Source organism: Tursiops truncatus, chromosome X (genome assembly GCF_011762595.2).
Source record: "Tursiops truncatus isolate mTurTru1 chromosome X, mTurTru1.mat.Y, whole genome shotgun sequence".
In the NCBI taxonomy this organism is placed as follows: Eukaryota; Metazoa; Chordata; class Mammalia; order Artiodactyla; family Delphinidae; genus Tursiops; species Tursiops truncatus.
The window spans coordinates 69,518,980-69,544,427 of NC_047055.1; the positions used below are offsets into that span (position 1 = coordinate 69,518,980).

Sequence of the window (25,448 nt, forward strand, 5' to 3'; positions counted from 1 at the left end):
TTTCTCTAACACCCTCCTGATTCAGTGGTTATTTGTGACTCTGTAAAAATAGCTGCAACTTTGGCAGGTGTCTAAAGGGAGAGGGCCACCGATGGGTAGAAATGGCCCCTCCCACTCAGGAGACACCCATGGACTGTTCCTTTGAAGGGGGCAGGTAGTGAGGGTTGGTTAGTGAGGCAGTCAAGCAGTGATAAAGCTGGGGGCAGGTGACCATCAGGGGCAGAAACAGGTGACGGAAATCAGACACCTAGTTGTGAGTCTCCCACCCACCACTTAACTATGTGACCCAAGCTTGTCCCTTAATCTGAGCCTTTGTTTCCCCCTTGGTCCATGGGTGAGCAAGCAGTATGAGTGTCTGTTGGATTGAATTTTGAACCCTGAAGAGCTAATAGAACAGGAAGTTACATTCTGGGCTCTATGATGATGTTGCCCTCATGGGGAGAGCAGAGGGGGAGGGCCCAGTGAGCCTCCCCAACCCCTGCTGCTCCCCACCCAGCAGAGCAGAAGGTGCTGATATGCCTAAACCCAACTCACCACCACCTTCTGCTACCACACTAGAGCAAGAAATCCAGACCAGACAAGAGGCATTGCATCTTAAAATTTTATGTGAAATTCTGTAAATGTGTATAGAGTGGCCTGTGGCTGTCTGCACACAGGCCTGGACTGTAGGGACACCACTGCTCAGCCCTTGCTGCCCTGCCCCGCTCCTCAAACTCTTCCTTGCTGACCCAAAGCTGCTGGATGGCCTGCAGGGAGGCCAGGATGGAGCCGCCGGTCCACACGGAGGTCTTCCTCTCGGGAGCAGCAGCCACTGTGGGGCTGTCCCCCGGGCAGGGGAAACTCAGCTCCCTCTGGAAGCACTCTGGGAAGCCGTCCAGCATGGTGCAGCTGCCACACAGCAGCAGGTTGGCTGCCATCTCCTCCTTGAAGCCGGCCTCCTGGCAGTGGTTCAGGCAGGCGGCCATGAGCTTGGGGAGACCAGGCTGGTTGCTGCCCACCAAGGTGGGCTTGAAGAGCATCTCAGTGAACAGAAAGCGCTACTGACCGATGGTGATGAGCTTGCCGTTGGGGAGCTCATAATCCACACGCAGATCCTCCAGGCACAGGCCAAGCTCCTCCACTGGCTTGAGTGCCGAGTAGCAGAACTTCTTCTTGATGTGCTCGATGATGTGCAGGTGGTCGTCCGTGAACTTGTGGCCGGCCTCATTGAGCAGCTGCAGCAGGTAGTTGGTGAGGTCACTGCCGGCATAGTCGGCACGACTTGTCAGGCCTGGCAGCACGTCGCCCTTGGAGATGGGCACCACATGTGAGACACCGTGCCCACTCTCCACCACCAGCCCAGAGGTCTTGCCATAGGAGTAGATGGACAGCAACGACTGGGAGGTCACGTGCATGGCAGGGATGCCAAAGGTCTCGAACATGAGCTCTGCATACTTCTCACGGTTGCTGGTGGGGCTGAGCAGGGGGTCGGAGACCAGCACAGCATGCTCCTCGGGGAGGATCTTCATGGCCGTGTGGAAGATGTACTCCCAGATGTTCTGGACACAGTCCCAGTCCACCACGATGCCGTATTTTAGCGGATAAATCAGCTTCAGAGGCACCTCCATGTTGAGCAGCTCGTGGCCCATGTAGGTCTGCTTGTGGGTGTCACAGGCGTCAGCTGCCTCAGAGCAGAGCTTGCCCACAGTGGAGGAGATGAAGTAGGTCGGGCTCGGCTCGCCCACATAGCCACACTTACAGTACTGGGAGCCCAGGTCAATGATGAGTGCCTTGATCTTACTCACCTTCTTGGGCTTCATCTTCAGCTGAGTGGATGAACTTGTGTCCCGGATGCCAGCCTCAGGACCTGGCAGCGTGCCTGCCTCTCCAGGGTCCCCCTGAGCCGTGCCCATGGTCTTGGGGCTAGGGCTGTTCCTTGTCTCCATTTGCCTTCCTTGCTCACTTTTCTCACGTCCACATCCTAGAGCTCCGTGGGGAGAAATAAGAGGTCCACCTCCAGCAGTGCCTTGGCAACCCCTCAGGATTGTGATGTCACCACGGGCTAGTCCATTCTGGCAGCCCAGGGAGGGCTTGGCCTTGGCAGGCCCTTGATCTATCACCCCCACCTCCATTGGCATAACTCGACTTTGCTCCCAGACAGAGCAGGTGGCCAGCACAGTTTTAGAAGTCCAACCACACTTGGGTCTCAGAGGTTTCTGCTCCCTCTCCTTATATCCTCACTCCTAATCCCTCGTTCACTAGCTGAACACCTCTTCCTCCTCAGCTTCTTGGCCAAGAGGGTGATAAATACTTGAGCAGTATTGATAAATACTACAGCCAAACACTGTAGCAGGCACCTCACATGACACTTCACAGAATCTTGGGAGGTAGGCAGAGCTAAGGAAATCAAGGCTCAGAATGCAAATGACTTGCCCAAGAGAAAACAGCTCTTGGAGTGTTTGTTTGTACTTTAACCCAAGTTCCTCCAAATCCAATGTACCAGGTCACCTTAAAGAGTGTGTAGGTGGTAACTACAGCTAGAGGGGAAGATGGTAGAAGAGTAAGACGCGGAGATCACCTTCCTCTCCACAGATACACCAGAAATACATCTACACGTGGAACAACTACTACAGAACACCTACTGAACGCTGTCAGAAGACCTCAGACCTCCCAAAAGGCAAGAAACCCCCCATGTACCTGGGTAGGGCAAAAGAAAAAAGAATAAACAGAGACAAAAGGATACGGACGGGACCTGCACCAGTGGGAGGGAGCTGTGAAGGAAGAAAGGTTTCCACACACTAGAAAGCCCTTTCCCGGGCGGAGACTGCGGGTGGCAGAGGGGAGGAGCTTTGAAGCCGCAGAGGAGAGCACAGCAACAGGGGTGCAGAGGGCAAAGCGGAGATTCCCGCACAGAAGATCGGTGCCGACCGGCACTAACCAGCCCGAGAGGCTTGTCTGCTCACCTGCCAGAGCGGGCGGGGCTGGGAGCTGAGGCTCGGGCTTCGGTCGGGGCGCAGGGAGAGGACTGGGGTTGGCGGCGTGAACACAGCCTGCAGGGGGTTAGTGCGCCACGGCTAGTTGGGAGGGAGTCCGGGGAAAAGTCTGGACCTGCCGAAGAAGCAAGAGGCTTTTTCTTACCTCTTTGTTTCCTGGTGCGTGAGGAGAGGGGTCTAAGAACGCTGCTTAAAGGAGCTCCAGAGATGGGCGTGAGCCACGGATAAAAGCGCAAACCCCAGAGACAGGCATGAGAGACGCTAAGGCTGCTGCCGCTGCCACCAAGAAGCCTGTGTGCGAACACAGGTCACTATCCACACCCCCCTTCAGGAGAGCCTGTGCAGCCCGCCACTGCCAGGGTCCCGGGATCCAGGGACAACTTCCACAGGAGAACGCACGGCACGCCTCAGGCTGGTGCAACATCACGCTGGCCTCTGCCGCCGCAGGCTCGCCCTGCACTCCGTGATCTCCCCTCCCCCCGGCCTGAGTGAGCCAGAGCCCCCACATCAGTGGCTCCTTTAACCCCGTCCTGTCTGAATGAAGAACAGACGTCCTGCGGCGACCTACACGCAGAGGCGGGGCCAAATCCAAAGCTGAGCCCCTGGGACTTGTGAGAACAAAGAAGAGAAAGGGAAATCTCTCCCAGCAGGCTCAGAAGCAGTGGATTAAAGCTCCACAATCAACTTGATGTACCCTGCATCTGTGGAATACATGAATAGACAATGAATCATCCCAAATTAAGGAGGTGGACTTTGAGAGCAAGATTTATAATTTTTCCTTTTTTTGTGAGTGTGTATGTGTATGCTTCTGGGTGAGATTTTGTCTGTATAGCTTTGCTTCCACCATTTGTCCAAGGGTTCCATCCGTCCATTTTTTGTTTCTGTTTTTTTTAATTTTTTCTTAATAATTATTTTTATTTTAATTATTTTATTTTACTTTATCTTCGTTCTTTCTTTCCTTCCTTCCCTCCTTTAGAAAACGAATCATCCCAAATTGAGGAGGTGGACTTTGAGAGCAAGATTTATGATTTTTTCCCCATTTCCTCTTTTTGTGAGTGTGTATGTGTATGCTTCTGTGTGAGATTTTGTCTGTAGAACTTTGCTTCCACCATTTGTCCCAGGGTTCTAACCATCCGTTTTTATGTTTTTTGTTTTTTTTTCCTCTTAATAATTATTTTTTATTTTAATAACTTTATTATATTTTATCTTACTTTATTTTTTTACTTTATCTTCTTTCTTTCTTTTTTTCTTCCTTCCCTCCTTCCTTCCTCCCTCCCATCCTCCCTCCCTTCTTTCTTTCTTTCTACTTCTACTAATTGTCACTTTCTACTTTTTCTCCCTTTTCTTCTGAGCCATGTGGATGAAAGACTCTTGGTGCTGCAGCCAGGAGTTAGTGCTGTGCCTCTGAGGTGGGAGAGCCAACATCAGGACATTGGTCCACAAGAGACCTCCCAGCTGCACATAATATCAAACGGAGAAAATCTCCCAGAGATCTCCATATCAACACCAGCACCCAGCTTCACTCAACGACCAGCAAGCTACAGTGCTGGACATCCTATGCCGAAAAACTAACAAGACAGGAACACAACCCCATCCATTAGTAGAGAGGCTGCCCCAAATCATAATAAGTCGACAGACACCCGAAAACACACCACCAGATGTGGAACTGCCCACCAGAAAGACAAGATCCAGCCTCATCCACCAGAAAACAGGCACTAGTCCCCTCCACCAGGAAGCCTACACAACCCACTGAACCAATCTTAGCCACTGGGGACAGACACCAAAAACAAATGGAACTACAAACATGCAGCCTGCAAAAAGGAGACCCCAAACACAGTAAGATAAGCAAAATGAGAAGACAGAAGAACACACAGCAGATGAAGGAGCAAGATAAAAACCCACCAGACCTAACAAATGAAGAGGAAATAGGCAGTCTACCTGAAAAAGAATTCAGAACAATCATAGTAAAGATGATCCAAAATCTTGAAAACAGAAAAGGCAAAATGCAAGAAACATTTCACAAGGACCTAGAAGACCTAAAGATGAAACAAACAATGATGAACAACACAATAAATGAAATGAAAGATACTCTAGATGGGATCAATAGCAGAATAACTGAGGCAGAAGAACGGATAAGTGACCTGGAAGATAAAGTAGTGGAAATAACTACTGCAGTGCAGAAAAAAGAAAAAAGAATGAAAAGAACTGAGGACAAGTCTCAGAGACCACTGGGACAACATTAAACGCACCAACATTCGAATTATAGGGGTTCCAGAAGAAGAAGGGAAAAAGAAAGGGACTGAGAAAATATTTGAAGAGTTTATAGTTGAAAACTTCCCTAATATGGGAAAGGAAATAGTTAATCAAGTTCCGGAAGCACAGACAGTCCCATACAGGATAAATCCAAGGAGAAATATGCCAAGACACATATTAATCAAACTGTCAAAAATTAAATACAAAGAAAGCATATTAAAAGCAGCAAGGGAAAAACAACAAATAACACACAAGGGAACCCCCATAAGGTTAACAGCTGATCTTTCAGCAGAAACTCTGCAAGCCACAAGGGAACAGCAGGACATATTGAAAGTGATGAAGGAGGAAAATCTGCAAGCAAGATTACTCTACCCAGCAAGGATCTCATTCAGATTTGATGGAGAAATTAAAACCTTTACAGACAAGCAAAAGCTGAGACAGTTCAGCACCACCAAACCAGCTCTAAAACAACTGCTAAAGGAAATTCTCTAGGCATGAAACACAAGAGAAGAAAACGACCTACAATAACAAACCCAAAACAATTAAGAAAATGGGAATAGGAACATACAGATCGATAATTACTTAAATGTAAATGGACTAAATGCTCCCACCAAAAGACACAGATTGGCTGAATGGATACAAAAACAGGACCCATATATTTGCTGTCTACAAGAGACCCACTTCAGACCTAGAGACACGTACAGACTGAAAGTAAGGGGATGCAAAAAGATATTTCATGCAAATGGAAACCAAAAGAAAGCTGGAGTAGTAATTCTCATATCAGACAAAATAGACTTTAAAATAAAGACTATTAGAAGAGAAAAAGAAGGACACTACATAATGATCAAGGGATCGATCCAAGAAGAAGATATAACAATTGTAAATATTTATGGACAAAACATAGGAGCATCTCAATACATAAGGCAAATACTAACACCGTAAAAGGGGAAATCGACAGTAACACATTCATAGTAGGGGACTTTAACACCCCACTTTCACCAATGGACAGATCATCCAAAATGAAAATAAATAAGGAAACCCAAGCTTTATATGATACATTAAACAAGATGGACTTAATTGATATTTATAGGACACTCCATCCAAAAACAACAGAATACACTTTTTTCTCAAGTGCTCATGGAACATTCTCCACGATAGATCATATCTTGAATCACAAATGATGCCTTGGTAAATTTAAGAAAATTGAAATTGTATCAAGTATCTTTTCCGACCACAACGCTATGAGACTAGATATCAATTACAGGAAAAGATCTGTAAGAAATACAAACACATGGAGGCTAAACAATACACTACTTAATAACGAAGTGATCACTGAAGAAATCAAAGAGGAAATCAAAAAATACCTAGAAACACATGACAATGGAGACACGACGACACAAAATCTATGGGATGCACCAAAAGCAGTTCTAAGAGGGAAGTTTATAGCAATACAATCCTACCTTAAGAAACAGGAAACATCTCGAATAAACAACCTAACCTTGCACCTAAAGCAACTAGAGAAAGAAGAACAAAAAAACCCCAAAGTTAGCAGAAGGAAAGAAATCATAAAAATCAGATGAGAAATAAATGAAAAAGAAATGAAGGAAACGATAGCAAAGATCAATAAAACTAAAAGCTGGTTCTCTGAGAAGATAAACAAACTTGATAAACCATTAGCCAGATTCAACAAGAGAAAAAGGGAGAAGACTCAAATCAATAGAATTAGAAATGAAAAAGGAGAAGTAACAACTGACACTGCAGAAATACAAAGGATCATGAGAGATTACTACAAGCAACTCTATGCCAATAAAGTGGACAACCTGGAAGAAATGGATGAATTCTTAGAAAGGTACAACCTGCCAAGACTGAATCAGGAAGAAATAGAAAATATGAACAGACCAATCACAAGCACTGAAATTGAAACTGTGATTAAAAATCTTCTGACCAACAAAAGCCCAGGACCAGATGGCTTCACAGGTGAATTCTATCAAACATTTAGATAAGAGCTAACACCTATCCTTCTCAAGCTCTTCCAAAATATAGCAGAGGAGAAACACTCCCAAACTCATTCTACGAGGCCACCATGAACCTGATACCAAAACCAGAGAAGGATGTCACAAAGAAAGAAAAATACAGGCCAATATCACTGATGAACATAGATGCAAAAATCCTCAACAAAATACTAGCAAACAGAATCCAACAGCACATTAAACGGATCATACACCATGATCAAGTGGGGTTTATTCCAGGAATGCAAGGATTCATCAATATACGCAAATCAATCAACGTGATACATCATATTAACAAATTGAAGGAGAAAAACTATATGATCATCTCAATAGATGCAGAGAAAGCTTTTGACAAAATTCAACACCTATTTATGATAAAAACCCTGCAGAAAGTAGGCATAGAGGGAACTTTCCTCAACATAATAAAGGCCATATATGACAAACCCACAGCCAACATCATCCTCAATGGTGAAAAACTGAAAGCATTTCCACTAAGACCAGGAACAAGACAAGGCTGCCCAATCTCACCACTCTTATTCAACATAGTTTTGGAAGTTTTAGCCACAGCAATCAGAGAAGAAAAGGAAATAAAAGGAATCCAAATCGGAAAACAAGAAGTAAAGCTGTCACTATTTGCAGATGACATGATACTATACTTAGAGAATCCTAAAGATGCTACCAGAAAACTACTAGAGCTAATCAATGAATTTGGTAAAGTAGCAGGATACAAAATTAATGCACAGATATCTCTAGCATTCCTATACACTAATGATGAAAAATCTGAAAGTGAAATCAAGAAAACACTCCCATTTACCATTGCAACAAAAAGAATAAAATATCTAGGAATAAACCTACCTAAGGAGACAAAAGACCTGTATGCAGAAAATTATAAGACACTGATGAAAGAAATTAAAGATGATACAAATAGATGGAGAGATATACCCTGTTCTTGGATTGGAGGAATCAACATTGTGAAAATAACTCTACTACCCAAAGCAATCTATAGATTCAATGCAATCCCTATCAAACTACCACTGGCATTTTTCACAGAACTAGAACAAAAAATTTCACAATTTGTATGGAAACACAGAAGACCCCGAATAGCCAAAGCAATGTTGAGAACGAAAAATGGAGCTGGAGGAATCAGGCTCCCTGACTTCAGACTATACTACGAAGATACAGTAATCAACACAGTATGGTACTGGCACAAAACCAGATATATAGATCAATGGAACAGGATAGAAAGCCCAGAGATAAACCCAGGCACATATGGTCACCTTTTCTTTTTGATAAAGGAGGCCGGAATATACAGTGGAGAAAGGACAGCCTCTTCAATAAGTGGTGCTGGGGAAACTGGACAGCTACATGTAAAAGTCTGAGATTAGATCACTCCCTAACACCATACACAAAAATAAGTTCAAAATGGATTAAAGACCTAAATGTAAGGCCAGAAACTATCAAACTCTTAGAGGAAAACATAGGCAGAAATCTCTATGACATAAATCACAGCAGGATTCTTTTTGAACCACCTCCTAGGGAAATGGAAATAAAAACAAAAATAAACAAATGGGACCTAATGAAACTTCAAAGCTTTTGCACAGCAAAAGAAACTATAAGCAAGACCAAAAGACAACCCTCAGAATGGGAGAAAATATTTCCAAATGAAGCAACTGACAAAGGATTAATCTCCAAGATTTATAAGCAGCTCATGCAGCTTAATAACAAAAAAACAAAAAACCCAATCCAAAAATGGGCAGAAGACCTACATAGACATTTCTCCAAAGAAGATATACAGACTGCCAACAAACACATGAAAGTATGCTCAACATCACTAATCATTAGAAAAATGCAAATCAAAACTACAATGAGATATCATCTCACACCGGTCAGAAAGGCCATCATCAAGAAATCTAGAAACAATTAATGCCAGAGAGGGTGTGGAGAAAAGGGAACACTCTTGCACCGTTAGTGGGAATGTAAATTGATACAGCCACTATGGAGAACAGTATGGAGGTTCCTTAAAAAACTACAAATAGAACTACTATATGACCCACCAATCCCACTACTGGGCATATACCCTGAGAAAACCAAAATTCAAAAAGAGTCATGTACCAAAATATTCATTGCGGCTCTATTTACAATAGCCCGGAGATGGAAACAACCTAAATGCCCATCATCAGATGAATGGATAAAGAAGATGTGGCACATATATACAATGGAATATTACTCAGCCATAAAAAGAAACGAAATTGAGCTATTTGTCATGAGGTGGATAGACCTAGAGTCTATCATACAGAGTGAAGTAAGTCAGAAAGAGAGAGACAAATACCGTATGCTAACACATATATATGAAATTTAAGAAAAAAGAATGTCATGAAGAATCTAGGGGTAAGACAGGAATAAAGACACAGACCTACTAGAGAATGGACTTGAGGATATGGGGAGGGGCAAAGGTAAGCTGTGACAAAGCGAGAGAGGGGCATGGACATTTATACACTACCAAACGTAAGGGAGGTAGCTAGTGGGAAGCAGCCGCATAGCACAGGAAGATCAGCTCGGTGCTTTGTGACCACCTGCAGGGGTGGGATAGGGAGAGTGGGAGGGAGGGAGACAGACGCGGGAAGAGATATGGGAACATATGTATATGTATAACATTCATTTTGTTGTGAAGCAGAAACTAACACACAATTGTAAAGCAATTATACTCCAATAAAGATGTTAAAAAAAAAAAAGAGAGTGTGTAGGCCCTGATGAAAGAAACCTGGCCACAAGCAGTGCCCAGTCTAGTTGGGAAGAAGATGAATGGATGCAGAGGAGTTTGCAGGTGTACGTCTATTGGAAGAACAGAGGCGCACAACGGAGGGAGGGAGTCAGAAGGTTCTTCAGAAAGGTGCTGCCTACGTAGAGTACTGCAAGATAGGTGGATATTTGTCAGGTAGCTAAGGGGAGGGAAAGCCATCCAGAACAGAGAGCACAGCCTGAGCAAACACTCGAGGGAGGCATGGTGGAGAGCTTCCAGTAGTTGAAGTGTTTGGAAAAATAGATCAGGATAAGGCAGTCATGGGAGCAACTAGGGAGGACCTCAAATGCTAGAGGTTAGGGCTTGGATTAAACTGACAACAGCTGGGGAGCCAATGAAGCCTTTAAGCAGGTGAGTGGTCAGATTTGGTTTCCAGGACAAAATCTTAGAATGATTCATGTTTAGCTGTAATATGGAGGGACAAGTCTCTGAGATCTAAAAGGAGGATGTTGAAGAAATTCTTGTAAGGCTTGAAGGTGGCCTAAGCTAGGGCTGTGATAGTGTGGGAAAAAAAGGAAGGGGCAGGTTCTAAAGAAATTCAGAAGGTAGAATCTAATCTAATTTGTTGGTTCTCAACTGTCCTCAATTCAATCCAAGCTTTTAGTCTAACATTTGAGACCCTTTCACATAGGCTCCTGTGACATCTCTAGCCTCTAGCATTGCGTTTACATTAGATGATTAGATGTGGGGAGTGAGGAAGAGGGAAGGATGAATCCCTTTCCTCTGCCCAAGCAAAGATGGTCTGTCATCGAGAACAAACAAATTCATTAGGTTCCCATAGGGTCCTCTGTACCAAACTGTCACCGCTCTAAAAAAAAGACAGATTAGGGCTTTGGTAAAGAAACAGGAGGAAGAGGGGAAGAGAAACAACTGGGGCTAAGGAAATTAATAAGGGCAGAAGTAGTTGAAGGATTAGTTGACGTGGATAGGAAAGAAAAGAGGGATTGTTAAGACATAAGAAATACTGCTGTGGAACATTAATAAATAACTCGTGGGGATTTCTGTTTGCTGAATTGTTTCTTGGAACTGGATTATGTGGGCAACAACTTTATAAGGATTACAGTTATGAGCACCACCAAGTTCCATTGGTGGTGTCTCAAAATCACAGAACCTGAGGATTAAACACTTGATCTGGCATGGACAGCTGTGAGGGACAAACTTTTCCTCACATTGGATTGACATCTGTACCTCTCTGAAGAAGCCATTAATTGGTCTTGGGTCTACTTTTGAGGTTGTGCAAGGCAAGCTAATTCTTCCATGTGACAACACTTAAGCTATTTAAAGGCGATGCTTGTGGACCCCCCTAAGCCTCCTCTTCTTCCACTCCTTATGGAAAGGCAGTACAGAATAGAAAGAGGAGTAAGGAATTGGACTCAGAAGACCCGAGTTCAAATATAGCTTCATTATTATAATCTGAGCTTGGGCAAACTACTCAAAATGTTAGTCGAATCTGATTTTGATAGTGCTATATCCCCTCATCAGCTTGATCCCTATCCACTGCCTCCAGGTTTCAGGCTTGAGCATCTAGGTGGATGGTAGGGCTCCTCGTATATAGACAGAGGATACAGGGGCAAGAGCGGTTATACAGGGGAAGGCAATGAGTTCCATTTGGGGCATGCTGACTTAGAGATGTCCAGAGGCCACTAGGCTGTGGATTATGGAGCTCGGGAAAGAGAAACAACAGAGTATCTCCACCTTCTGAAGACAGCTCCTTTCCCTTCCACCTCGAGGGAACTGGTTAGTCTTAGAATTGGGGTTATCACACTGAGGGCTGAGCTTTGGGAATGAGGCTCACTGTCTGTCTGACAAGGAATTCTTTTCTTTGCTGGGAGCTTGACTCAGTTTCCCAAATGTCAACATATTGAAGAGTTGGATTCCTAGGTCTCAACAGTCCTAGGCTCGAAACATTCAGATTCAGTAAGGTGGGGGTGGGATCTAGGAATCTGCATTCGTGAAAAGAAATGTTGTACACTGGCCTTTTCCTTACTAGATTCTCTTTCTTCCCTCCATAGCTGCTAAAGCTACAGGGCCTGGTTCACCTTTCCTCCAAAGGTCAAGGGTGGGTGGTGTCCCAAAAAACAAAACTAGGAGCAAGGATACCACCTCAGGGAGAAATGTGTTTCTTGGTCTAATTTTTTCACGTTTTCTTTCTCCACGATAGGGGAGAGCCTCAGCGTTGCTTTCCAGAAAGATCATCTCATGTTTTTTTTGGTCTTGGGCCAGAGGAGCAAAAGTAGGTGTTATCCCATGAGAAAATACGGCCCAAGAAAGTATGAGCAACATAGAGTGTCTCTACCTAGAGGGACCTCACCAGAGACCCCAGGAGCCCACATACGCCTTAGATGGCTGGTGACAAGTGTGCAGGGTTGCATGTGCCAGGCAGTGGAGGTTTTGGGTTCAGTGTGCCAACAGTCTTTATATCTTTCCGTCATTGATACCACTGTGTGCTGACCCAGAGAGAAGGGTCACAAAGGGTGACGTGAAAGCTAAGGGGAAAAGGGTTTCCATCAGGAGACAGCATCCAAGTATGCATAATCCTGAGAGGTGAAGTAAAAGGAGTGAAATGGGTCCATTGGCTTTAGCCTGAAGGATGTGGGGATGGACCCTGACAGTCCCTGTGCCCATGGACCTTACAGATGGAGCAATTGGCCTTAAGCTAGCACATCATTTCTCCCACCTATGATGACAGAAAGCACTAAGGACAGCAAGCATGAGCAGTGGGGGAGGAGCCTGTGAAACAGAGCATGTCATGCTCTGAGTGTCTTAGTGAAGTGGGATGCACAGGTCGAGTGACAGAGGGTGAATAATGGTCCCCCAAAGATGTCCACATCTGAATCCCTGGAACCTGTGAATATGTTACCTTTCATGGTAAAAGGGACTTTGCAGATGTGAGCTAAGAAGTTTGCAATGGGGAGATTAACAACGCTTGATTATCCAGGTGGGCCCAAAGTAATCAGAATTATCTTAAGAAGAGGGAGACAGGAGGGTCAAGTTCAGATAAGGAGATATGACAATGGAAGCAGAAGTCTGAGAGGTCTTTGAAGATGAAAGAAGGGGCCACAAGCCAAGGAAGGTAGGCAGCATCTAGGAGCTGGAAAAGGATTATCCCTTAGAGCCTCCAGAAGGAACGAGGCCCTGCTGAGACCTTGATTTTAGCCCACTAAGACTGACTGTGGGCTTCTAACCTCCAGAATTGCAGGATAATAAATTTGTGTTTTAAGCCATTAAATTTGTGGTAATTTGTCACAGCCTCAATAGGAAACTAGTAGAGCCTCTTACAGGACTCCAGGGCAGTAAAAATGTACCAAGCAGCTGCATATTTCTCAGAAATCAAGAGGTGGGTTGAGGAGAAGGAAAATGGATGATTCTAAACTAAATACAACTTTGGTTGTCATACAAGTTCTCTTGAAATAAAGTCAGACAATCCAAGTTGGCCATGCAAACCCCTGAAAAGCAGAGGTAAGTAAGCTATTTCTCAGGCAGCCAGGCATAGAGAAAAGTACTTTCCTATTCTTCTTTCAAAGTTCAATACCATCTCCTCCTCTACCCATTGAACCAAGAAGCTGCCCCTATCACATAGTCACAAGGCTCATGAAACTAGACTTGGTCCTTTTCTTCTCTCATACCCCAAAAGGAGTAAAGAGCATCCCCAGTAACTTCCTTAAAGGAGAAAGCCCACCATTGTAGTGACTGCCTCCTTATTAAGAGCACAGTGCTACATAACATAAGGATGGATCCTGGGCGCCTTGAGAGCAGCAGGTGTCAGCACCAACAGGCCCAGCTTCAGAGATGGCATGTGATACAGTGGCCAAGCAGCCTCAGAGACACATGTTGGGTCCCATCAAGGGACACCCCTGGGAAGAAGTCGCAGTCAGCAGAACTTGGCACTGCTGGCTGGATATCCTTGGGTGAGCTATGTACCCGAGAGCCTCAGTGTTCTCATCAGTGGGACTGTAGGGTCTAATTTCATTGTCAACCCAATGACCTGGACAAAGGAGGAGTATGTGTGCAAATATGTGTCCAAAAATAATTCCTCTGCAGGTTGCCCTAAGAAATAGGCGGGACAGAAGTGCTTGGCACGGTCACCATAGCAGCCATTGGTCCTGCTAAAATCTAAATCAAATGGTGTCAACTCTCTGCTCAAAATTCTCTAGTGCTTTCTGACTTCACACAGAGTTAGAGCCAAAGTCCTAGCAAAGGCCTATGAGACCTAACGTGAGCTGCTCTCCATCCCCCACCCCTTCTCCCATCTCTACTTTTCCTTGCTGTCTCCACTGCAGTCACACTGGTCTTCTTGGAATCCTCTAACTTGGGAATAGGCAAACTTTTTCTGCAAAGGGCCAGATAGTCGATACTCATTTTCAGCTTTGCAGGCCATACAGTACTTATTGCAATGACTCAACTCTGATGTTGTAGCACAAAAGCAGACATAGACAACATGTAAACGAATGAGCATGGCTGTGATCCAATAAAACGTTATTAAGAAAAACAGGCTGCAGGCCTGAGTTTACAGACCCTGCTCTAACCCACAGTCGTCTGCACCTGCTGCTCCCCGATATACACATGGCACTCTCCCTCACTTCCTTCAGGTCCTCACTCAAGTGTCACTGTCTCAGGGAGAAAACTACATGGCACATTAACACAGCCACCCTCTCCCCAGCCTTCCCTGCTTCCTTTTCTCTTTTGCCATTAACATCTTCTAACATATATTTATTTTGTTTATTGTCTGCCTCTCCCCAACCCCCACTGATTAGAATGTAAACTCTACAAGGGCAGAGATTTTTGTCTTTTTTTTTTCACTGCTGCCTGCCTTGCACATAGTAAGCACTCAATGAATATTAATTGATTGGATAAACCAGGTTTACTACAAAATTTAGTAAAAAGTAAGTCCCTTCAGAAACACTATTTCAAATCTACCCTAACACAGGAGGTTAAGTTCCCACACAAACCCACACAAAGGTTCCCAGTATCTAGAAAGCCCTGGGACACTGGATTATGTCATAATCAGTGGTGTCATCACTGGGGAAATTCTCAAGTTGCCCTCTGACTTAAGCCTTTCAGGCCTTGAGGCCAGTGGGATTGAGGAACTTTCTGAGAGCAAAACAGCTCTTGAGAGCGTGTGGGCTCCACAGGCGGCAATCATAGGGGATTGGCCTTCCGAGAGAACGGGTGAACAGGACTCCCTGCAGACACAGGTCCTCCAGACTGCCTCGTTAAAGGACGGCCCAGCGAAGCAGGCAGTGTGGGTTCGCCGCAACCGTTCAGAGCCAGAAGAACCTACAAAATCACCTGTGGTCAATAAGAAGCCCAAGCTAGAGTTGACCAAAGCAGTGGTCGTGGACCTTGGCACGGGCTACTGTAAATGTGGCTTTGCCGGGCTGCCAAAGCCCACCCACATGATCTCACCCACAGTGGGCAAACCCTACATGGAGACGGCCAAAACCGGGGACAATCACAAGGAGACATTTGTGTGGCACGAGCTTATCAACCCAGAAGTTTGTCTCAAGCTAATTAATCTTCTGCAACATGGCATCATCATGGACTGGGATACAGTGCAGGATATCTGGGAATATCTTTTCCATCAAGAGATGAAGATTGCCCCAGAGGAGCACGCCGCCTTGGTTTCAGACCCAACCCTGAGACCACACACAAATAGAGAGAAGTATGCTGAAATGCTGTTTGAGACCTTCAAAACTCCCGCAATGCATATCGCCTACCAGTCCCGCCTGTCCATGTACTCCTACGGAAGGACCTCTGGCCTGGTTGTGGAGGTCGGCCACGGTGTGTCCTATGTAGTTCCCATCTACGAGGGCTATCCTTTGCCCAGCATCACTGGACGGCTGGACTACGCGGGTTCTGACCTGACAACCTACTTAATGGGCCTGATGAACAATTTGGGGAAACACTTCACTGAGGACCAGCTGGGCATTGTGGAGGACATCAAGAAGAAATGCTGCTTTGTGGCCCTGGTCCCCACTGAAGAGAAGAAAGTCCCAGCTACTGAGCATACAATCCAGTACACCCTGCTGGATGGGCAGGAGATATACCTGTGCCAGGAAAGGTTCCTCTGCTCAGAGATGTTCTTCAAGCCTTCTCTGATCAAGTCCATGCAGCTGGGCCTCCACACCCAGACAGTGTCCTGCCTTAACAAGTGTGACATCACCCTCAAACGAGACCTCATGGGGTATATCCTACTCTGTGGGGGGAGCACCATGCTCAGCGGTTTCCCTAACCATCTGCAGAAGGAGCTGAGAAGCATGTGTCCTAATGACACCCCCCAGGTAAACGTGTTGCCCGAAAGAGACACTGCAGTGTGGACGGGTGGCTCCCTCCTACCATCGCTTCAGGGCTTCCAACCACTGTGGGTCCACCGCTTTGAGTATGAGGAACATGGGCCTTTCTTCCTCTACAGAAGGTGCTTCTGAACTCCGATGAAGCATGGTTGCTGTGGTGGCCATGCGTCAGCTTTGCTGGGTGAGCACCCATCCCATACATAGGGAGCTGAGCCAGCCAGTTCACTCCTGCAGCATTAAACAATCCTTGCGTTTCCCTCCACAATGTGTTTCTCTATTTCCTCATGCAATGAGAACTTCATACATGCAGCATCTGCCTTAAAATGTCCATTTGCCAAAACAACAGCGGGGGCTGGGTGAAGGAGACGGGCAGTGCGGGGGGTGGGGGGGGAGAAGGGGGGAGTGATTATGGACCAAAAAGACGTAGCTTATAGTTTAATTGCTTACGTATTGGGGGGAGAAACTACCTCTAAAATTATTCTGTCCCTTATTTTGTATATTCCCCACTTTAGGTACTACAGTATTGTTAAACTCTGCTTGGAAGGGGGAGTGTGATAAAGATAGACTAGGTAGATAGAGCAAATGCTGTTGTGGCCTATAAGACGATCCCTTTCAATAAACACCAACAGGAAGTATGCTGTAATGGTTCAGTCGCCCACAAAGCAGCAGAGTGCATTTCACACTTGATCAGTGACTCTGAAGACTTGGAAAGAGCTGATGAAGATGTCTGATGCCTGCTTTAACTGTACTTTCTTTTAGTTCCAGTAGTCATTTATGTCTCGATACCAGTTCTTACCAAGCCATCATGGTGACTGGCTGCTGAAGCCTGGTGTATTATGAGCAAGATATGTGTATCTTAAGGGAAAAACTCTTCAGGGAATAGATGCTATATAGATTTCCCCCTTTAAAAAATTGGGGGCAGATTTGTCTTGGGTTATCAGCACTAAGGTCATGAGGATGCAACCCACAGCCATTCTCCAGACACTTCAAGCAGCAGATGCTCCTCTCCAACCAGACTGGATTCTCCATCAACCTGCAGGGTATACAACTGGAGTCTGGAATGGGTGCGGGATAAAGGCTGCCAGTTCTGCAGTGTGGGTTTATGGGAGGCTGGTCCATGCTGGTCATTCTAACCCAACTAAGGAACTGAAGGAACATAAAGATCTTCATGGTCCGGGAAGCCTTTCCAGAGCCCAGCATGTTCTGTGGCATTTCCTGCGGGGCAGTTTATAATTGGACCTTCCGTTTTTTAGAGGAGTCCCCAGTACATTCTCTGCCCTGTCTCCAACACTGGCAGGCAGCATAAAATAGTGGAAAGAACATGGGCTTTAGACTCTGTGATTTGAAACTGTTTTGCTACCAACTAGCTGTGTGACCTGAGTCTGCTCACCTGTAAAATTGAATTCAAATGCCTACCTCACACAGCTGATGTAAATATCAGAGGTAAACACCTGAATACCAGTGTGTGGCCTCCAGGAGGTGATCCCAAGGGTTGTTAGCTAGTATTATCTTGTAGAATTCTACCTCTTATAAGGAGTCCAAATGCCTTACTATGATCCTGAGCCACACGTACACCCAAAGACACACACATTCAATCACTCATAGGAGAGCGATGGCATCTCTACCATTCCCAGGGAGAAGCCCTACAGAACCACCCTCATAGCCTCCAGGTTTACCTAGACAGCCTTGAAAGACCTAAATGCTCCACCCTGGAGGCCTGGTAAGTAAGCACAGCTGGCTGGCACCAGCAAGCTAGAGTAGGGAAGCAAAAATAGCCACAGAAGAGCTTAGTCAGCAAGGACTAAGCCTTACCCTGGAGGATCAGGGAATCAGCTAAGAGTTGGGTACATTGACTTGAGAGAGGTATGCCTTGTTCACCTCAGTTTCTGCCCAAACCACTACTGTCAACACTCTATGAGCATTCACTGATGGGTAGGTTGAAGTTTAGTTAATTCTTAACCTTTGGACCTCTTTGGCAGGGTGGTAAAGCCTATGGACCCCTCAGAATAATAGAATACTATTTTTAACTGTATCAAATAAAATACATAGGATTACAGAAATATTCTATTTTAGATCCCTTAAGGGTCTATGAACCCCCAGTCTATTACCCCGAAAAAGGTGAGGGTCTTGATGAAGGGGAGGCATGAGAGGTGGTTCTGGAGAATGGGAACTCCCAGGCCATCCTAGGACCAAATGCTATACGGCATTTTAAAATGAAAAATACCAATATAAGGGTAAACAACTGTGTAATCTCTTTCAAAGCACATTTATGAATTCTCTCACTTGATCCATATAAATCACCCTTGCAGAAAAAAAGAATCCTCCTCACACATTAAAAAAGATGAATAGTTTTTAGTAAGTATTTGGAAGTCATCTTAGCCCAATGGTTCTCAACTGAGGACAATTTTGAACCCCAAGGGACATTTGACAATGTCTAAAGATATTGGTGGTTATCATAACAGGAGTAGAGGGTACGTAGTACTGGCATCAAATGTGTAGAGGCCAGGGATATTGCTAAACGTCCTATAGGCACAGGACAGCAAAGAATGACGTAACCAAAACTATCAACAGTGCCAAGGCTGAGAAACCCAGGTTATCCCAGTGGGCACACAAGGTTGTAGAAAAGCAAGATTCAGTGAGATTAAATGACTTTGTTCAAGGACACTAAGATGAGTGGACCCATGACTTTGTTCTTTCCGTATACCAAGAGGACATCTGTTGGTCTTGAAGTTCCTGGGACTTCAAAGCTAGTAAGAATAATGGTGGAACAGCCCACTGTAGGCATGAAGCATAGGCAAGGGCTTAGGGAGCACAGAGAAAATAGGAATCAAGAGCAGGCCTTCAGGGTTGCCAAACATCACCAATATAAACTTTGGCTTGTCTACAGATCTCGGATATTTATGGTTACCTAGCTTCTAAGATGTTCATCCTCAACTCAGTTACTACTAAATATGACAGAAAAGGAAGGACAGCCAAAGACTCCCAAGGACTTGTCCAGGTGGTGCTTCTAGTGAAGCAAAGAAGGTTATGGGCCAGCACAGGAGGAGGAAAAAAAGCTAATTTTGCTTCCCAAACTTGTAGTCACCTTAAATTACTAAGAGTTGTCAGTTTTGTTTATTTTTAAAAACATCCTCTCAATTATGGCTATGAAAAATTCCTCAGATGTGTGCACATGTATGTATATACACACATAAATATGTGTGTATATATGTAGATATATGTGAAAAATAAATTTATTTTAAAATATGCAGCAGTGCTAAGAAATAACACCAAGCTGTACTCATAAAGGCATAATAAAAACATTAGCTTCTGCCTCAGTTTTTCAAAAAGTCTAAATATAAAATACACTTTGATTACAGGAGACAATCCTCTGCAAGTTTCCTCTTGATGTCTGGAGCATCTGAACAAAGCTGATTCCATGGAACAAACTAAATAACTGAGGCTTTTAGCTTCCTGCAACATGAATTTGGGAAGAGCCCAAATTTGGGGGAAGAATTATATACTCCTCTTTAGAACTTGATAGACTCTTTCCCCAAAATTAAGCATTCATCACTCCCAGGAGTTTCTCCTTTGCCTATACACAGCATTTCCCCCCATAAATTCACCCTTGACTTTGCCTTCTGCCTTCAATTTGGATGGTCTGCTCCCACCTGCTCCTTCTCCAAATGAATAAAATTCCATCTCGCTCAGAGGAGAGAGTAATTGATAGTAATTTGTATTCACACAAATTCTTTCTTGCTGTTTCCATACAGTATTTCAAGGAAAGTGAACATCCACGCAAAGTCACACCATTATAAACAGGCACATTTACTTCTATTTCCAACCCATCAGCATGGGTCCCTTTACTATTATCCATAGCAAGAGTACTATAATATATTAAAATGTCATATAAGTTACCATGTTCATTAATCCACACCAAAGAGTAGTCAAAAAGCACTTGCAACCTTTCAATGTTGGGCACTTAATTATAGATCTTCTTTTTCTATTATTTTGTGAAAATTTTCAGACACACAGAAAAGTTGAATTATACAGTGAACACACCTAGATTCTATAGTTTACATTTTGCTATATTAGGGAAAGGCTTCTTTAGTTACACAATTCTGGGTATACCTATACTCTGACTTCCTGTTAGTCTACATAGAGTAATAAAGGTCTGGTTCTGGTATTAAAAGCATGAAAGAGATTGTTAACCTTACCCAAGAGTCAGCCACAAAACTGTTGTCAAAACAAACTGAGCTTTTTCTGGACTCACCAAAAAGAGATAAATTCTCATTTGCTTCAAAGAAAATAACTAAAAGACATAGGTCAGTTAAGCACCATAAAGAAAAATAAATGAAATGGCCTAGATACTGACAAAAACACTATGTTAAAAGAAGCAACATTTGGAGAAAAAGGAGTAACTTACTACTGTTCATGCCTATGATGCACACTGCTCACCATCCCAAATGTACGCAATACTGTTTCAGAAATTCTAATCTGTTCCAGCTCTAACACTGCTAACTCTAGCAGAACATTCACAGGCAATGAAAATAGTCCGTATGGACCCTGTAGTGATAGGAGGCTCAAACCAGTTATAACTGGAAGCACATGACCTGGCAAGATACTACAAAATAACCGCTGTCAGCATAGGAAGGCTTAGAATATCAAAGGATAGATTTCGCTTTTCATTCTGCTTTAGTTCAAGGTGAAATCATTTAAATGATGAAATTTGACCAAATGTTAGGAGCACTAATAGCCATGTTGTTTATATATAATGCTTTCCTCAAGGAACATAAAACAGTTTAAAAACATTACTTTACTTTTCTTCACACTTTTGAGGTAGCAGCCACGAAACATTCCCAATTAACTGAGGCACAAATCAATTCTGTGATTTGTCTACAGTTCCAGTATGATTCCAACCTGTAGCTGGGAATGAAACCCAATGTCCTGATTACCATAAATACCAGAAATATGCTCTCAATAAGCACTAAGTAAAAGAACAGTAATTTTTACAAAATGGTGCTATATGGGTTAAAGCTTAAAGTCTTGCTTAATGATTAAAATTATATGCAAAATAAAATAGAATTGGTGTCTGCTGAGGTCTGCTGTACAGAGCAGCTCTTCGTAATGCTAAGGTAGATGGTCTTACTCTTCCCACTTCCCAACAGCCAGGCCTCGAGGAGTGAGGAGTGGAAGGAAAACAGCCTTCTCTGCCAGAGCCCTCCTAACTGGGGTCAGAGTCACTCTAGAAGGCTCAGTTTCCACTGGGTTCTTTTGTTGATCTTTGGTGGTATAAAAAGCTCAGCATCTGAAAGGAAAGAGAAAATGTGACAGACACACTCCTTCATGTTGGTGGGAGCTGAGGCAGTAACTCTAAGCTAAAGCTAGGCGACTGGGCTTTGCACCTACAAGACGACCATCAGAACCAGAGTTAATGTTTCTGTCACCCTAACAACCTCCTGGTCAGAGCAAACACAGCCTGGAGGCCCTGCCCCGAGAAGAGGAATCCCACTTCAACTTTAGGCATGTGGGAGGGTTGAAGAAAAAAATGCCCACTGAGTGATTCAAAGTGGAAGAATGTTCTGTATTTCAAATGGGAGGGGGTGGTGGTTGTGGTGCTTATGAGGCCGTATACATGTATTAAATTTCACCAAACTATACACCAAAGAGCTGTACATTTCACTGTATGTAAAATTTACCTCAATTATAAGAGTGGCGTGTATTCAGTAAGTAAAGTTAATGGACAGAAAACACTTATAATAAAAATTTCTACAAACACACTGATCAATAAAAATGTCCTTACTTGGGCTTCCCTGGTGGCGCAGTGGCTGAGAGTCCGCCTGCTGATGCAGGGGACGCGAGTTCGTGCCCCGATCCGGGAAGATCCCACGTGCCGCGGAGCGGCTGGGCTCGTGAGCCATGGCCCCTGAGCCTGAGCGTCCGGAGCCTGTGCTCCGCAACGGGAGAGGCCACAACAGTGAGAGGCCCCCACACACCAAAAAAAAAAAAAAAAAAAAAAAAATGTCCTTACTTAAAAAATAAATAAATAACTGGAAGAGGAAGGCGATGGTTGGGGGAAATTTGTCACTGTTAGATAACACTCCCAGGCCCTCTTTCAGTTAGATTTATGGAGTCTCTTACTTAAGTAGAAATCATACACAGGAAGTAGAGACATGAGAAAATATGTATATAGAGAGACATTCTTTCTCAGTATTATTCATGGTACACCTATACATATGATCCATACAGACATGAAAAATTCTTTTACGAGAATATTTTAAAATGTGAGAAAAATGCTCCAGATAAAATGTTTTAAAAACATGATTTTCATTATACATATACACATGCATGTACACACGTATGACTACAAATTATCAAGTCTTAATTTTCTTTGACATACTTTTCTGTACAATCCAGATTTTCTCTACTAATCATAACAGTATTATAATTTCACATACAATTACTACTCCCTACACTCCCAAACAAAAATCTATTGTATATAGACAAAAAGACTACAAGAGGTTTTGCTTATTTAACAATATTGGAAAAGGCTACTTAAATTCATGGTTAACAAGCCCCATAACTTCATGTTAAATAGTAACTAAACTTTCAATGACACCTTATCTGCTTTTTAAAAAAGAAACAAGTTTTGAAAATAGTGTATCTTATTTTTAAAAATTAGGCATAAGTACAATTATATTTGATTCTTAGACTTAACTATGTATAAATACCAAGTACTGACTTATTGGCAGGAAAGAAATTATTCTGACAAACTGTATGACAGCAGGACATGACATCTTTCACATTTCCATATTTGAATTTCACAGCACAGAGGGAGTCGTTTCACAAAAATATTTTGAGGGTTTTATCAGTTTTTCCAAAGACTTCTCTTAATCCTTTGATAGTCAAATCATACTCATTTGAAGTAATTTTGTTATCAGTTATAACAAGTCTAATTCAGCCATGATTTAAGCGCTATTCTGGTAAAACGTTAATCCATTTTATGAAATGGATTACATTTTTGCAAGACTTGCAATCAACCTGCATGGTACTACGTTGCATCTTAACGTGAAGCAATCAGAAAATGCCCCATCAAGTCACTGATCCCCCTACTACTGTTATCTGGGAAGGGGCAGGTGAGGAATATTTGAGAGGAACTAATTTTGTGAGTAGCTCATCTGCCTTTTTTAGGATTATGAGAACTTCTCCTTTCCTACACAATCTACACTAGAGTTCCTACACAGGGACACTGATAATACATACTCTGATAATGAGAAGGCTCAAAATTTTAAAGTCTTTAAGGCTCAGCTGGGAAATGGAAGTGCTCTTTGATAAAGCCAACTAGACCACCCTAGAGAAAGCTGTGACTGAACTTGACCTGAAGGTCAACATCAAGCCAGCAGTAAGGAAAACAGGGGACAGAAATCACAACTGGATTAGACACATTACAAACTAAACAATTACCAAACTGCCTCTGGTCTGAGATGAATTGTTAGCATCTCAGAAATAAGTGTACGTTTTGGGGCTGATACCAAAGGCAGCTTGCCAGCCTCCAGGAAGAAGGGGATCTAGGGATACAGCAGTTAACTGTCTGGCTATTTGAGCTTAGCTGGAACGGAAGGTGGTTCATTTATTCCTGGTAGCAACATAAGCCATGAAAGTTAAACTTGACATGGCTCCCACAAAGTCTACTTCAAATGCCGTCAAAATGCTACCAGAGTGGGCTTCCCTGGTGGCGCAGTGATTGAGAGTCCGCCTGCCGATGCAGGGGACACGGGTTCGTGCCCCGGTCTGGGAAGATCCCACATGCCGCGGAGCGACTGGGCCGGTGGGCCCGTGGGCCACGGCCGCTGAGCCTGCGCGTCCGGAGCCTGTGCTCCGCAACGCGAGAGGCCACAATAGCGGGAGGCCACAACAGGGAGAGGCCCGCGTACCGCAAAAAAAAAAAAAAAAAAAAAAAAAAATGCTACCAGAGTATAGCATTTAAATGAAAAAATTTCAGAACGTTGCCTCTCACATACCAGGAATGCAAATAGCAGCCGTAAAAATTGCCACCTTTCCAAAGCTAAAAAGAAGTTGCTATGCTTGATTGATCCACATGAAGGGTGAATACTGTGGCACCAAACTGATCTGTCAAAAGTTTTTTAGGGAATTCCCTGGCGGTTCAGTGGTTAGGACTCAGCACTTTCACTGCCAGGGCCCAGGTTCTTGGTCAGGGAACTAAGATCCCCTGCGGCCAAAAAAAAAAAAAAAAAGGAGTTTTTAACCGACTTTCAAAAGAAAGCCTTTAGGGCTTTTAACTTTGTTGAGGAATATGTAACCTAATTGAAGAGAATCCTCTCCCCCCAACAAATAAACAAAACATCCAAATAAACAAAACATTTTCGGTATAATTCAATAGGAAATGCAGGTGAAATGCTAATCTTCTTTGAATTTGTTTTCAAATTATACTGTCAATCCTAAGGATGACTAAAGAGTTCCAGCTCTTAAGCAAGGAATATGAAAATGTCCCCAAGACACAATGCAAAACTGCCAATAGCCAAAAATGATTCAGATGAATCCTTAAAATGTACATGCAAATTAGACTGTTTAGACTCAAACTTCAACTGTAATGTGCCTGTGTGGATGAGTGTATGCCACTGCACTGACAAGTGTGTATGTCAGAACAATTTTTAAAAATTATACCTTTAATGTCATGTTGGATTTCCCAGCCCTCCACCCAGGATCCCAACACTAAAGGCATTAAACTGATTTTAATAAAGATATAGTCTTAGAACTGAGGGAAAATTGTAGCGACTCCGCATTCTCTCCTAATACTACTAACCTTCTCAATACTTACAAAAAGATATTCCTTCTACTTACTAATGTAATAATTTACAGTGAAAAAAAATACTAACCAAGAACAGGAACTGAAGTCTTCTCTTGATGATAAGAGACCATGATACCATTTGCAGTAGAACTGGGACCTAGAACCCAAGAATTGGGTTGGCCAAAAAGTGCCTTCGGTTTTTAAGTAAAAATAAAAGACTCATTTTCACCAAGAACTTTATTGAGCAACATATTCACTCTTTTGTTCTACTACCTTCTGTCATTTTTCAGGCAACTTCATAATTCCATCTTCCCAAAAGGTTTTATCTTTTTG

General features: G+C 43.6%; 2 protein-coding genes across 2 annotated transcripts; one reads left to right on the plus strand and one right to left on the minus strand.

Annotated features, from left to right (window-relative positions):
• Positions 1-602: 602 nt before the first annotated feature.
• Positions 603-1,925, minus strand: LOC117310191 (actin-like protein 7B). The gene is given in 1 exon segment (XM_033849293.1): positions 603-1,925. A coding segment is annotated over 1 exon segment (1,323 nt).
• An 11,545-nt stretch (positions 1,926-13,470) lies between these two features.
• Positions 13,471-16,459, plus strand: LOC117310192 (actin-like protein 7A). Its single transcript, XM_033849294.1, has 2 exons — positions 13,471-13,493; positions 15,109-16,459. Exons 1-2 carry the CDS (start codon positions 13,471-13,473, stop codon positions 16,457-16,459), a joined length of 1,374 nt encoding a protein of 457 aa, XP_033705185.1.
• Positions 16,460-25,448: the final 8,989 nt, after the last annotated feature.

Excerpts from the sequence above, each read along its gene's own strand:
- LOC117310192 (XM_033849294.1), top strand. The coding sequence starts at position 13,471 with ATGCAAACCCCTGAAAAGCAGAG. Across the intron at positions 13,494-15,108 it reads CAAACCCCTGAAAAGCAGAG|TGGGATTGAGGAACTTTCTG; the intron begins GTAAGTAAGCTA and ends CCTTGAGGCCAG.